This window comes from Sparus aurata, chromosome 1, assembly GCF_900880675.1.
Source record: "Sparus aurata chromosome 1, fSpaAur1.1, whole genome shotgun sequence".
NCBI classification, from domain to species: domain Eukaryota; kingdom Metazoa; phylum Chordata; class Actinopteri; order Spariformes; family Sparidae; genus Sparus; species Sparus aurata.
Genome location: NC_044187.1, coordinates 28,813,842 through 28,826,315, shown reverse-complemented (window position 1 = coordinate 28,826,315; position 12,474 = coordinate 28,813,842). Strand labels below are relative to the sequence as shown.

Sequence of the window (12,474 nt, the reverse complement as noted above, 5' to 3'; positions counted from 1 at the left end):
ATAATAAGACGTGTATGTGATGATGAATGGACTCAACTTGGGAATAGCAACTGTGTTGAATCAATTCTATAAGTAGCCTATAGAGGTATTTATAGACAGTAGCATTAGTTTTTCCTTAACTGTGTAACATAATATAAAGGTATATTTGGTATGAGTGTGGTGTGCATGTATGGAGTGAGGGGGTGAGGTAGGGCCTCAGTAGTCAAGAGGCACTTTTCATAAAAGACAGTATTACACTCTTGGCTGCTAAGCATTGTCCACCCGCACACAAGTCCAGTCTATCCATGGTGAATCAGTCATACATGCTCTGAAGTGTACATACAGACTTTGGCCAACATAAACTTAACCTACTTTACATCTTACATCTCTTATATTTGACCTACATTCGGTCCCTGGCAGCTTCACCGCGCTTCCAGCCGGAGGACTGATGCAACTGGGCGTGACGGACACAGAAACGTGTGATACAGTTTCTCATTGGTCAGAAGCTCCGCGTGTCTCCATTTTGATTTGTCAGCCTTGCTGTCCGTTACAGTTATGGAGCACATTGGGGTTGAGTAAGAAGGAAGCCACGTTGACACAAAAAGTGGTGTTTTTAGGTTTTTTCTGCCGTAGGGGATAACGGTCACGTCGTCGACTCGCATCTGTCAGGACAGGAAGCTCAGCTGAAAGACTCAGAAAGGTAACTGTCTCCGTGGTACATGGATTTGTCCTATTTGTCATTCATTTCTGGTTGAGAAACCTAGCTAACAGAGCAGCTAGCCGAGGACAAGCTGTGCTCAACTAAGCTAGCTTGGAAAGGCTATCATCAAATTTCAGCATCAATTGGGGGGATTCTGTTAGTAATGGATACATTAATGGCTTGTTAGCAAACACCAAGCAGTTTTAACAGTGACAGTGAAACTGCTTTTATGGCGACAGTGATTTTGAACAGTATCAATTAATAATAACTCAGCTGCCCTCAGCCGAAGATTTAAAGCATTGGAGATGTCAGCAGATGACACCTTTGTGAACTTCATCCGTTTACTTTGAACCAGACACTCAATCTGTTGGCTCACAAAGTGCTTTGCTTCACGCATATGAGTTTGATTTCAATGTGGAGCTCACAGCCATAAATCAGCAAATGTGTCCATATCCCAGTTAAACGAGCAAAACGACCCATGGGTGCTGCTTGTGTCTGTCAGAAGAGGTGTTTCATCATCATTCAGTCTGTGTGCCAGCTCCAGGATTTTTCTCCGGATTACATCATCACCAAAAGCCTGTCAATATTCTTTTTAATTTAAGGAAAGACTTTTTCAAATTAACAAGGGTTCCCAATTTGGCTGAAGAAAACTGTGAAAGGTGTATTTTATGTTAGGTTGTTCAAAGTTGAGTCCTTTGCCATGCATCACAGTTCAAGGCAGCTTTTTCTCACTGGATTTTACAGGTCAAAGAAGCCACATCATCTAACAGGATGAGTGTCGGATTCATTGGAGCGGGCCAGCTGGCTCACGCATTGGTGAAAGGGTTCACAGCTGCAGGTGAGGCCACTTTCTTTGTTGTGCAACCTTTGGCTTGAACTGAATCCAAAGTCACTGATGTCACATCATATATAACCGATTTTGGGTTGGATAAGGATAAAAATGCTGTCAAGGCTCTATATATCGGCACATTTCTGCCTCGTAAGGCCTGCACGTTGCACAGCAAGAGGCATTACTATGTCACAGTTGTTTTCACAATGCACAAATCGCATGTATTGGCTGTAGTGTTTATATTTTATTAACTGTAATGTCCCGTTAATGGCATTACCTGCATTTATTTAGTTGATTGTCTTCAAGTTATACAGGTTTTATCTGTTTCCGACCAGCTGCTGTATAATGTGAATTTTCCTTACGGGGATCAGTCAGGTCTTATCTTACAGCTGTCATTTCCCATGTTTTAAATCCTCATACCTCACTCCTCACTTCCTCCTGTCTCCCTCCTCAGGTGTGATTGCTACACACAGGATTACAGCCAGCTCCCCAGATACAGACCTGCCCACTGTGTCGGGGCTGAGGGTGAGAAGACAAGTTTCCACTTTGTTGCGTGATGGGAATTGAAATGAAAATGTTTGTTCTAGCACCTGTGCAAGCGTAGGCTTGTCCAAGAGGGGGAGAACGTGCGCATGTTGCTGTAAAAACACCTGTTTGCCTCCTTCACTGCTTTCTTCATCACCAGCAATTCTTTGTTTCTTCTGTTTCTGCAGAAAATGGGGGTGAACCTGACGACTAGCAACAAAGAGGCCGTCAATAAGAGCGATGTGCTCTTCCTGGCGGTGAAACCCCACATCATACCCTTTGTCCTGGATGAGATTGGGCCGGACATTGAGGACCGCCATCTCATTGTATCCTGTGCGGCAGGTGTCACCATCAACTCCATAGAGAAGGTCAGCTTCTGTCAACGTCTCTATTTGGCTCTGTAATGCAGAGTTATTTATCTGCTGAAGTGTCCCAACTTCTAGATGACTCTTGTCTGTAGTGTGCACTTTGTGGTATTGTTTTGTTATTTACATAATAATTTTATTCTCTGCATTTGTTTTTTCTCATACTTCCATCTCAAATTTTAAGTTTTGTTAAGCCTCCAAACATGTGAAGAGCAAATGTCTAACATCCAGACTCCTACACACCTATCCTCTGTTCCTTTTCTTCCATTTCCCAGAAACTGCTTCAATACCGCTCAACTCCTAAAGTCATGAGGTGCATGACAAATACTCCGGTGGTGGTGAAAGAGGGAGCCACGGTGTACGCCACTGGGACACACGCAGATGTAAAGAAACATGAGTCAAATGGCTTATGAATGAGTTAATGGAGTATATGTTTCCACGACTGATTCTTCCATGTCATTACTATCATGTTGTCCTCCTTCTTTCAGGTGGAGGACGGGAAGTTGCTGGAACAGCTGATGGCTAGTGTGGGTTACTGCACTGAGGTGGAGGAGGACCTCATCGACGCGGTCACCGGGCTGAGTGGCAGTGGACCGGCCTACGTAAGTGACTTCAGGACTGTGTGCTTGTCACAAAATGATGTGTGTGAAGTGATGGGTCCACCCAGAATCAGCAACAGGTGTCACTGAGAAAGGTGTTGGCCATTTTACTGTGTGGTCTAGTGTGAGGGTAATAATCACACAATCCTTCACTCTGAAATAGACCAGATAGGAGGCTGCTGGTGATAAAACTTTTTTCAGTCACATTCATTGTACCAACCATCTTGCAACATCCGTATCAACAAAGAGTTACAGAGACTGGTTTGGACTGATGAAGCGATTGCTGTGTTTTTGGAAGACGAAGTCTGCCATTACTTACCTTTATCTGCAACTGTCAGGTTTTATAGCTAGAGCCTAAACAAACGTTTGTTTATTTTAATTATATATCATTTGTTTTTTTGGTCTATAAAATGTCATATATAATGACAATCACACCTCTTAAAGTGATAGATTCACAAACTGTATACAATTCATAATAGGATATAAAGAAAAGAATGCAAATCTGCATGGCTGTAAAAGGAAAAAAAAAAAAAAAAAAGGGGACTTGATGAATGATGTAAAATTGATCTTTTCGTGTGTTGATTGATTTGGATGTTGGGCTGGTAATATTTTCAGGCTTGTAGTGTAGTTGGAAAAATAGTGGCAGGCAGAAGAGGTCAAATGTGCCAGAGTATTTATCTGTCAGGATACGTTCTCTGATGAATCTCTCCTTTACCAGACATATAAGGGAGCACAGCTGTGGTAATGGCTTTTTGCTTCCAAATCTCAGTCATTCCTGCTTCATAAAACAGTCACGTCCAATGTACTGCATTGCAGACAGAAGTGTGTAGTGGTTGAGGAAATTAAGAATAATTGTGCAGGTGGGTTTTATCTGCTGTTGAGCTCCAGACAGGTATTTTTAAATATAGGCTTGAAAGTGTCTGAATAATTTTTTGGCCCATCTGAACTGTGGAGAGGCAGAGAGGTAACTTTTAATTAAGTGGATGGAAGTGTTGAGGAGTTGACTTTCTATTCTGCCTCAATGTCTGCAGACTGGAGGCTGAACAATGACCATTCATCTGTTAACTCAAACTCCTGACAAATCAGACTGTTAGTTTATATTGTGTGTGTGTGTTTGTGTGTACAAATAGGCGTTCACCGCCCTGGATGCCCTCGCAGACGGAGGGGTGAAGATGGGTCTTCCCAGGAGACTGGCTGTCAGACTTGGAGCTCAGGCCCTATTGGTCAGTTTTTGTTGTTTTGTGTACTTGTGTGTATATCTGGTATTTATGTATCTTTCACTCCGCCTTTTCTTAATATTAAGTCTCATTGATCCACTGTCTGTGTATTCAGAGAGACGGCAGTCCTTCTCTGAATGCACCCAACATTGCTGCTGTCTTATAACTGCTGACTTGAATTCACTAAAAATGATGAAACTCTGGAAAAATAAAACCCTGTGGGTTACTCTGACTTGCCTGAAAGTACAAATTAAAAAGACAAACGGTTAACGTAGTGGTTTTCTGCAGTGATGTTAATTTAGAAAGCAAGAAGAAGAAAGAAGACATTTCTAATTGCTGCTGTTTTCAACCTGACTAGTAAAAACACTGTTGTTGTCTGATTTTGTTAATGAAGACATTGACTGATCACAATTTGGCAATCTGTAAAAGTGGATTACTGGAAATGATTCACCTCAAACAGTTTCTGTAATGATGGCAGCTGCTTCATGCTCCGTCTTCTGCTCTGTGTGTTCAGCTCATTTCTGCATTTTTATGAGCAATGTTCTCTGTTCTGCCTTTTCTAATCTATTCAGATGTTGTTTTTTGTTGTAGACAGTAAATACTCTTGGTCTGAGTGTCTCCTCTTGTTTGCACATTCATCTGCAGGAAACACTCACCAAAGGCAATACTGTTGTCAGCTAGCAAGCTGCCTTGAAGATGTTTTACACATTTTAATGTCTGCGCGTCAGATTAGATTTCATTTCCTGGAGGAACTTTATCTTCATGTATGATTAATTCTACATTCTAATGCACCACTTGCATTATAATGATATTAAAAGTATATCTGCTGCACAGGATTTTTTTTACTGTATCAGCACTCCTAGAGTGTGTATGAGAAACAATGAGATCTTATTCATGTGTATCCATAATCTCCTTGCATTGTCTTCATTCGTTCTTTCTCATGTTTCTATTCTACTTCAGGGAGCAGCAAAGATGCTGCTGGACTCGGAGCAGCACCCTGGCCAGCTGAAGGACAATGTGTGCTCACCAGGTGGCGCCACCATCCACGCCCTGCACGTGCTGGAGAGCGGCGGCTTCCGAAGCCTCCTGATCAATGCGGTAGAGGCCTCATGCATAAGAACACGGTGAGACAGTCACACCTGTATATGTAAATCACACTTCTACGTCATCACCAAGACTGAGTATCTCAACTTTTTCCCTGTTGTCAAAGTGTTGTGGATTATTACTTTTTTTTTTTTCATCAATCTACTAGTTAGTTTTTCAAATAATTTGTTATAAATGTCCTCAGGTAAAATGATATTCCGTTTATAATGATTAAAATCAGAGAACGCAGAGAACCTCAACTTTGTGAGATGACAGGACATTGGGGATTTTGATAGATGAGTGTTCCGATATTCAAAAATGACAATTTATTTTCTCCCAATGCATCAGTCACCAACATTGAGATACTCTGACCTTGCAACATACAACTTCAAAGTCTAGCTGTATGACACGCACACATCTACAGTTACAAAGTGTCTCTAACGGGGCTTTCCCTTCCTCTCACAGGGAGCTGCAGTATCTGGCAGACCAGGAGCGCATCTCTCCAGCGGCTATTAAGAAAACAACCCTAGACAAGGTGCTCCAGCAGCCCGGAGTCGCCGTCAGTGGAGTGCCTAACGGCAACGGCAAATCAGGGCTCAGCCTTTTCAATGCCCGTAGCCCTGGGATCAAGAAGAACTGAGTACACAAAGGCAGACATACAAAAAACGCTTTACAGGTTAAGTGTACCAACGTGTACACATGTGGACATCATTACATTATTTGGCTGAACAGCTGTAGATGATGTAAAAACTGGACTCAGGACTGGTCTGACATCACATCCAAATTGGCAGAAATGCCAGATTATTTATTCATACTTGAGTTACATGCGGACTGTGGACCCGGTGGTGTCAGCACCACTTTGCACACAAGCACAGGTGTATTCTGAGTGCATTGCTCACAGTTATAGCCTTATGTTGGGGTGCAGGATTACTATCTACACATACACAAACTGAAGAGCAAAAGTGCATTTACAATCTGTCGTCTGTCTGTGTTCGGGCTCGAGACGATCGAGGGCTGTTAAATGGTAATGACCCAGGGGGCCCTGATGGGATCCTGGTACACACCACGCAGCAGATGGCTGCTGGGATACCATCACACTCTTAATGTAAGCCTTTAATGTCTTTTTAAAAAAATAATGAAGCCACAATGTAAATCATCACGTACCCTTTTTTTGTTTGTGCAAATAACTATGTTTGTTTGGCCAACAGTGTTAAACTGTTAACAAAGACTCAAAAGAGACTGAACAAAACCACTACTAACTCTTATTTTTGTTTTGCATCTGAACACTATTGTCCTCATGGATTAAATACCTTCCTTGCAGTGTTATAATGGGGTCTCCAGCACATTAAGACATTGTGCCTTTTTGCCCATATTCGCATGTAAAAGGTCATTCCAAGCTTTAAAACACCTGTCAGCACTGTCCTCAGATCCCTCTGGACCCCTCTGTTCATTTCTCTGTTGTTTATTTGTCGTGCTGAAGGACATTTTTTAACCTAAACCCCAAACCTGAACTGTTACCTTAAAGCTCCTGTAAACACAAATGGCATATTTTATATTTTCTCTCACAAGGGGAATATGATGTTTTAATACCTGAAAGTGCTACGAGAAATTCATCTACACAATAAAGAATATACTGCTATAGGTTATGATGTAAAGGCTTTACATCAGCAATCAATCCGTCCTACTTTTGTATCACTCTGTATATTTTTATCCCCATGTTTCATGTTATGTATTGCTTTGTTTGGCATATCCACTACTTGAGTTGGTTTGTCAAAAAGCCTATTAAAGAAGCAGAATCAAATAGTTTTGCCCCTGCATTGATTAAGAGCCTGGTTTTGCTCTCAATACTCAGCACCGCTTTTAATCAATGATTTGTTTTCCAATTCTGTTTGTTTTTGGTTTATTTATACTGCCTTCGACAAAGATTACCTACACTTGACCAGTCAGTAATTCAGAGGCCCCCTGTCCTACAGATGGCGCCCTATGATCACATGACCCATTTGCACGTCTACTTAAGATCAAATTACCCTCTTCACATAACTGCCAGTTGAGAGTGACTTAAAATTGACACTGGACTGACGTGACATGTAACCACACCTCCTCACTTACTGCTAACTGGCCAAAGCTGCAGTGCTGCAGTTACATGTTTCACTCAGTCGTCATCCAAAATCCCCATGTCTTATGTAGTCTCCTCTGGTACGTCATTGGAGTCTTCTACTCATATAACTACTAAAATCTGTAGTTATATTTCATAAAAAACACAACACTTTTTCTGTCCTCACTGGCCAGGAGGTGCATTGTGATTGGCTGTTCTGAGAGGAAACATGGTCCAATTTTAGAAGCTTTCTGTCAACAGGACATATGGCCGTGAGTGGGATCAAAGATTTCACTGCAGACCCTGCTTTCTCCTCTTCAGTAGTGCCCATACCATTTGTAAAAGAAAATACTCCACAAGTATGGTAATACAGTAATGTGTCCTCTGTGACTGATATGATTATCATGCCATTATTGTTAATTCCTTTTGGCCAGTGTATAATAAAATCTATGTGGCATTTTGTTGTGATCATATGGTTGAGATTGAAGTTTGAGTTCTGTGTGTGCAGTTTGGTAGTCCAATGGTTCTCAAACTAAAGTTTGGACACCCTCAAAGGGTCACAAGATAAACGTGAGGCATCCTGAGGAGACTGAAAACAAACCAAAGTTCTGCTCCACATATTTGTATAGATATTTTTAAGCTTATTTATTTTTTTTTTTTACTTTTTGGGCCCCAAAAAGGTAATTAAATGAAACCATCTGAGAAGTTTGAAGGGGAAATGATTGGAGCTGCAACGTCATCATCTGCACCCAGGTGACTTCTACAAGTTAACAAAGTTGGAAAGTCTTTTGCTGGAAGAATGATGAAGCTATTCACTATCAAGACAGACTGGTCCTTAGAGCCATGCCACATCTCATATCTTGCAGCCTTTCCAGAAGGATGTTTGAAATATAAAATATGTAATAAAATACAGCTGTGAGGATTAGTTGATCAATGGAAGACAATCAGCTTTTTGATAAAAGATGAATCAAAGTAATTTTTTATGCAAAAATGGCAGAAAATGTTTTCAACTTCTCAGTTTCCTGCTTTTCTCTGTTTTATCTGCTGCTGTGAAAAGAACCCGAATATCTTACTTGACTAAAAGTAAAGATATGGTGATGAAAAATGACCTTGGTAAAAGTGAGTCACCCGTAGTTCTTGAGTAAAAGTCTTACAGTATCTTATATTAAATGTACTTAAATATCAGAAATATTATTCCTGGCAGTAAGTTAACTCTGGTATCAAAACAAGTACAAGTAAAACTATAAATACATTTACTTGCGTGTGGCCTACAGATTGCTATGGGTGGATCGCAAAAATGTAGCCTACATTTGAGGATTGATTGATTGATTGATTGATTGATTGATTCTGGCCCAATTCTGGTCGCGGTCACGAGCCAGAAAGATTAGCAACAACTGGTTTAGTATTTGCATTAATGAATGTTATTTTGTAATATTAGCATTGTGCATTTTTTTGTGTGGAAATCTTAAAGAATCAGCTGTCAGATAAACGTTGTTATACTCTGAGTGTTGGAACTAACTATCAGGGAGTTGTGAATGAGTGTGATGGTCGAGGAGAGCCGCGCAGTCATACTTGGGGATGTTCTGAAATTGGAGTAGCTGCAGCAAACTTGAAGTCTGTGAAGCACTTTCTAGCTATTTGGACCCACTCCTGCACTCCAGGCCGCTTGCTACATTTTGGATTAACAGATGCCACTTTGTGTTAGAATGAGATAGGCCTGTGGGTCTATTCAGGCAATACACAGGTGCATAATGGCAGAGTAAAAATGATGGGAGCAAAGTGACGGTTTGTGAAGAGCCATGTCCTCATTATAATTGAACAATTTATAGCTGTTGTAGGATTAGTTTATTTTCCTTAAACGAATACACACACCAGTGTCCCTTGATTAAATTGCAGGCCCGCCAGCTCGTAGTGCACTCGGGCTGTTTATTTGTGCGTGCAATGGTTTTTCCTGCGCCGCTGAAGTGTCTTGGTAATCCCCCTTTTATTCCGAAAGGTTATTCTCCGCTCGCTCCTGCCTCTGTCCGTTAAGATTAGCCATTCCTGGAGAGACTTCCATTTGCCTCTCATTATTAGACTTCTTTTACCTTGCGCTGGTCGGGCACCTCTCCTCCACCTCAGGTGAAGAGGATGTGCTCTGCGTCAATCACCTTGACACAGGCAGAAGGTCTAAGATGGCAGTTCAATGGCAGATAATCCTGAGTGGAAAGTTTGGACTGTGTGCATGTGTGTGAGAGTGAGGGAGTGTGTGTGCTCCAGCCCAGCATGGGATTTCTATCCACAGGTAGGCCAGATGCTACCTGTCATCTCCATTCAATCAATGTAATCACTGACCTTTGCAGGAACATGGTTGTTTGCATATCGTATCGAGGCCAGGAGGAGTGCCAGAAAACAATATGAGTGAAAAGATGGAAAGGGCTTTTTCTGTCTCTCTCTGCTCCATCACCACCACCAAACATCCACCTAATCTTCTCTAAAAGTACAATCTTAGAGAGGCGAGCGTGGAGCGAGGTGTTTGCGGACGGTCAGTCTCCCATCTTACTCTATTTTTGTGTTGTCAATAATGTGTGTGTGCATGTGCGTGTGTGTGTGTGTGATCTCCGGGCCGATACAGTATCAGCTTGGTGCAGCTGTCTGCTGAAACGGTCGCAGAAAGAGGAAGCTCCGACAGTTAGCACACAGTCAGTGAATCTGCACTATGGGCTTCCCTCTCATGCCGACTTGCAGTGTGCAAGTACAGAGGATTCCTGCAGAGATGCACCTTTAGTCTGCTGATGCTTATCTGGGAATGAGACAGGCACAGAGGTGTGTGGGAGTGGATGGATATTATCTGTCCTCTGAGCAGTGGTGGAACAAATACTCAGGTCTTTTACTCAAGTAAAGGCAGCAATGCAAGTATGTAAAGTGCATTTGGATTATTGAGTCAGTAACAACTGCAGAAGTATCATTGAAAAAAAACCCATACTCAAGTAAAATCAGTCATTGTACAGAATTGCCTCTTTCGGAGTGTTGCTGTATTATTGATTAGATGGTATAGAGTTGGATTGTTATAACTCATGCATTAACATTAAAGCAGCTTTTTAATGCTGTGGTGAACCTCCTTATGTACTGGTGTTGGGCAGTTTTGTGTAAAAAAAAAAAAAAAAAAAAAAGAAATATGTTTTAATAAAAAAATTTAATTCCCTCTTCAAATCTGTGAATGAACTTGTCTAATATAGTTTTTAAAAACGAAAAAAGAAAACATTGTCCTCTAAAGTACAACTATGAGGTAGGCTACTTTACTTGAGTGTGTCCAATTTCTGCTACTTCATACTTCCACTCCACTACATTTTGGAGGCAAATAAAGTACTTTTTACTCAGCTATAGTTACTTGATAACTTTAGTTAATAGTTACTGTGCAGATTACAGGCTGCATCAGAGCCAAAGTAGTTAAATAGTTATTTATTTTGTGGGCAACCAGATAACAAACAAATATTGATTACTGATAATCAGTAAAATGCTGAATACATGTAAATATATGAATGATTTACTTCTACTTGTGCTTTTGATACAAGTACATTTAATGTCTGATAGTAACATTTGTATGTGTGATTATTTCACAAGATATCTTTACCTTTTCTCAAGTAAAACTTTTAGGTACTTTTTATATCACTGGTGGCGTAAAAGTATAGGACATAAAATGGAAGTACTCATCTCAAAATACTCAAAAGTACCTCTTAAATGCAGAACTTCACTGAATGTATGTATTTACTTACTTGCCCCGGTTTCCAACAGATTTTCAGGGGTGAAAACTGGAGTAGAAGTGTAAATTAGCAGTAAATGGGAATATTCAGTTAAAGTAAACATACATCAGAATAGTTACGTGCAGTACTCGAATAAATGTGCTTAGTTACTTTCATTTATTTCGGTGTATTTCCGTAGCACGTTACCCCCCTCAAGAGCTTGTATTCATCAGAACTGTGTACATGGGTGAAATAACACATTTTCCTCTCACATAAAGTCTTTGCTGATGAAACGTTTGAAGCTCCATTGGATGAAAAATTCATAAAATGATGCTTTGAAAAGTTGCTTGCAGATCCTGAAAACACCTCAGCCTACGATGACGTAAACAGGCTGCATGATTAGATTTGTGCTAACTGTGAGTCATTTCTAAAAAAGTACCTCACGAAAATATGTCTTCACTTTCAGCAGCCTTGCAGAGATGTCTTAAAGAGGAGATATCAGTCGCTGAATAATACCAACTGCTTTTTTAATAAACTGAGAGACATTATCTGGAAATAGGCTGCTCATATTGGATGAGTGCTTTCTTGTCTTGTATCGAAAGTCATTAGTCCCTCAGAAAGGGAAATGCAGTATTGATAAAATACTTTATGTCGGCACTAATAGTCTTGTTTTTAAATTATGCTGTAATTGAGGATTGATAGTGTGTGATGTATGATCAGTCTATAGAGGTTTATGGCACTGTTTGTTTTCTCCGGTCTTTAGCCTCTGAATTAAAAACAGATTTGAAAAGAGGGATTTTCAGGTTGTCAGGTAGAAAACCAGACATTTAAAACTCGAGGTGGCTGCGAAAGTGTAAAAATGCACAATTGCTCAGATTTAGAAACTAAATGTACTTGCTTTTAATCCCTTGGTATTCATACGATTAGTATATCTGTTGACAGCTTCCATCAGAAAAATATTATATCTGTATACATATCTTTATATAATTTATATATATTTTATCTGTTGTATAGTTTTATGTAAAGTGATGAATTCTTTGTTCTCTGGACCCTGACTCCGGAACTCATAATCTTGATACTGCATTACCATTTCCTTCTTTTAGAGGAAGTTCAACACTGATACAAATCTCCATGTCACGTAGATGTTTGCTGTTATAAAGCTTATCAGCAGGAACAAAAACCGGATCTGTATTAAGTTCTTTACCTTTCTAAGGCCAGTCCTCAACATTTGGTACAGTGTCATTATTTTTGTATAGATAAATGTGTAGACTGTGTCTGTTACATTATCTCTACTTATGAGAGATAATAAGTTATAATGTTATAATAAGTAAAATAGTCTTTTTTTTCCACTTTGAAATAG

General features: G+C 40.2%; 1 protein-coding gene across 1 annotated transcript; it reads left to right on the top strand.

The window, feature by feature from the left end:
- Positions 1-512: 512 nt before the first annotated feature.
- On the top strand, positions 513-7,860 carry pycr1b (pyrroline-5-carboxylate reductase 1b). The gene is made up of 9 exons (XM_030430259.1): positions 513-679; positions 1,424-1,517; positions 1,963-2,033; positions 2,222-2,401; positions 2,674-2,781; positions 2,887-3,000; positions 4,128-4,220; positions 5,175-5,338; positions 5,763-7,860. The coding sequence occupies exons 2-9, from the start codon at positions 1,451-1,453 to the stop codon at positions 5,935-5,937; spliced, it is 972 nt and encodes a 323-aa protein (XP_030286119.1). The 5' UTR covers positions 513-679; positions 1,424-1,450; the 3' UTR covers positions 5,938-7,860.
- Positions 7,861-12,474: the final 4,614 nt, after the last annotated feature.

Excerpts from the sequence above, each read along its gene's own strand:
- pycr1b (XM_030430259.1), top strand. The coding sequence starts at position 1,451 with ATGAGTGTCGGATTCATTGGAGCGGGCCAGCTGGCTCACGCATTGGTG. Across the intron at positions 2,782-2,886 it reads CCACTGGGACACACGCAGAT|GTGGAGGACGGGAAGTTGCT; the intron begins GTAAAGAAACAT and ends TCCTTCTTTCAG. Across the intron at positions 4,221-5,174 it reads TTGGAGCTCAGGCCCTATTG|GGAGCAGCAAAGATGCTGCT; the intron begins GTCAGTTTTTGT and ends ATTCTACTTCAG.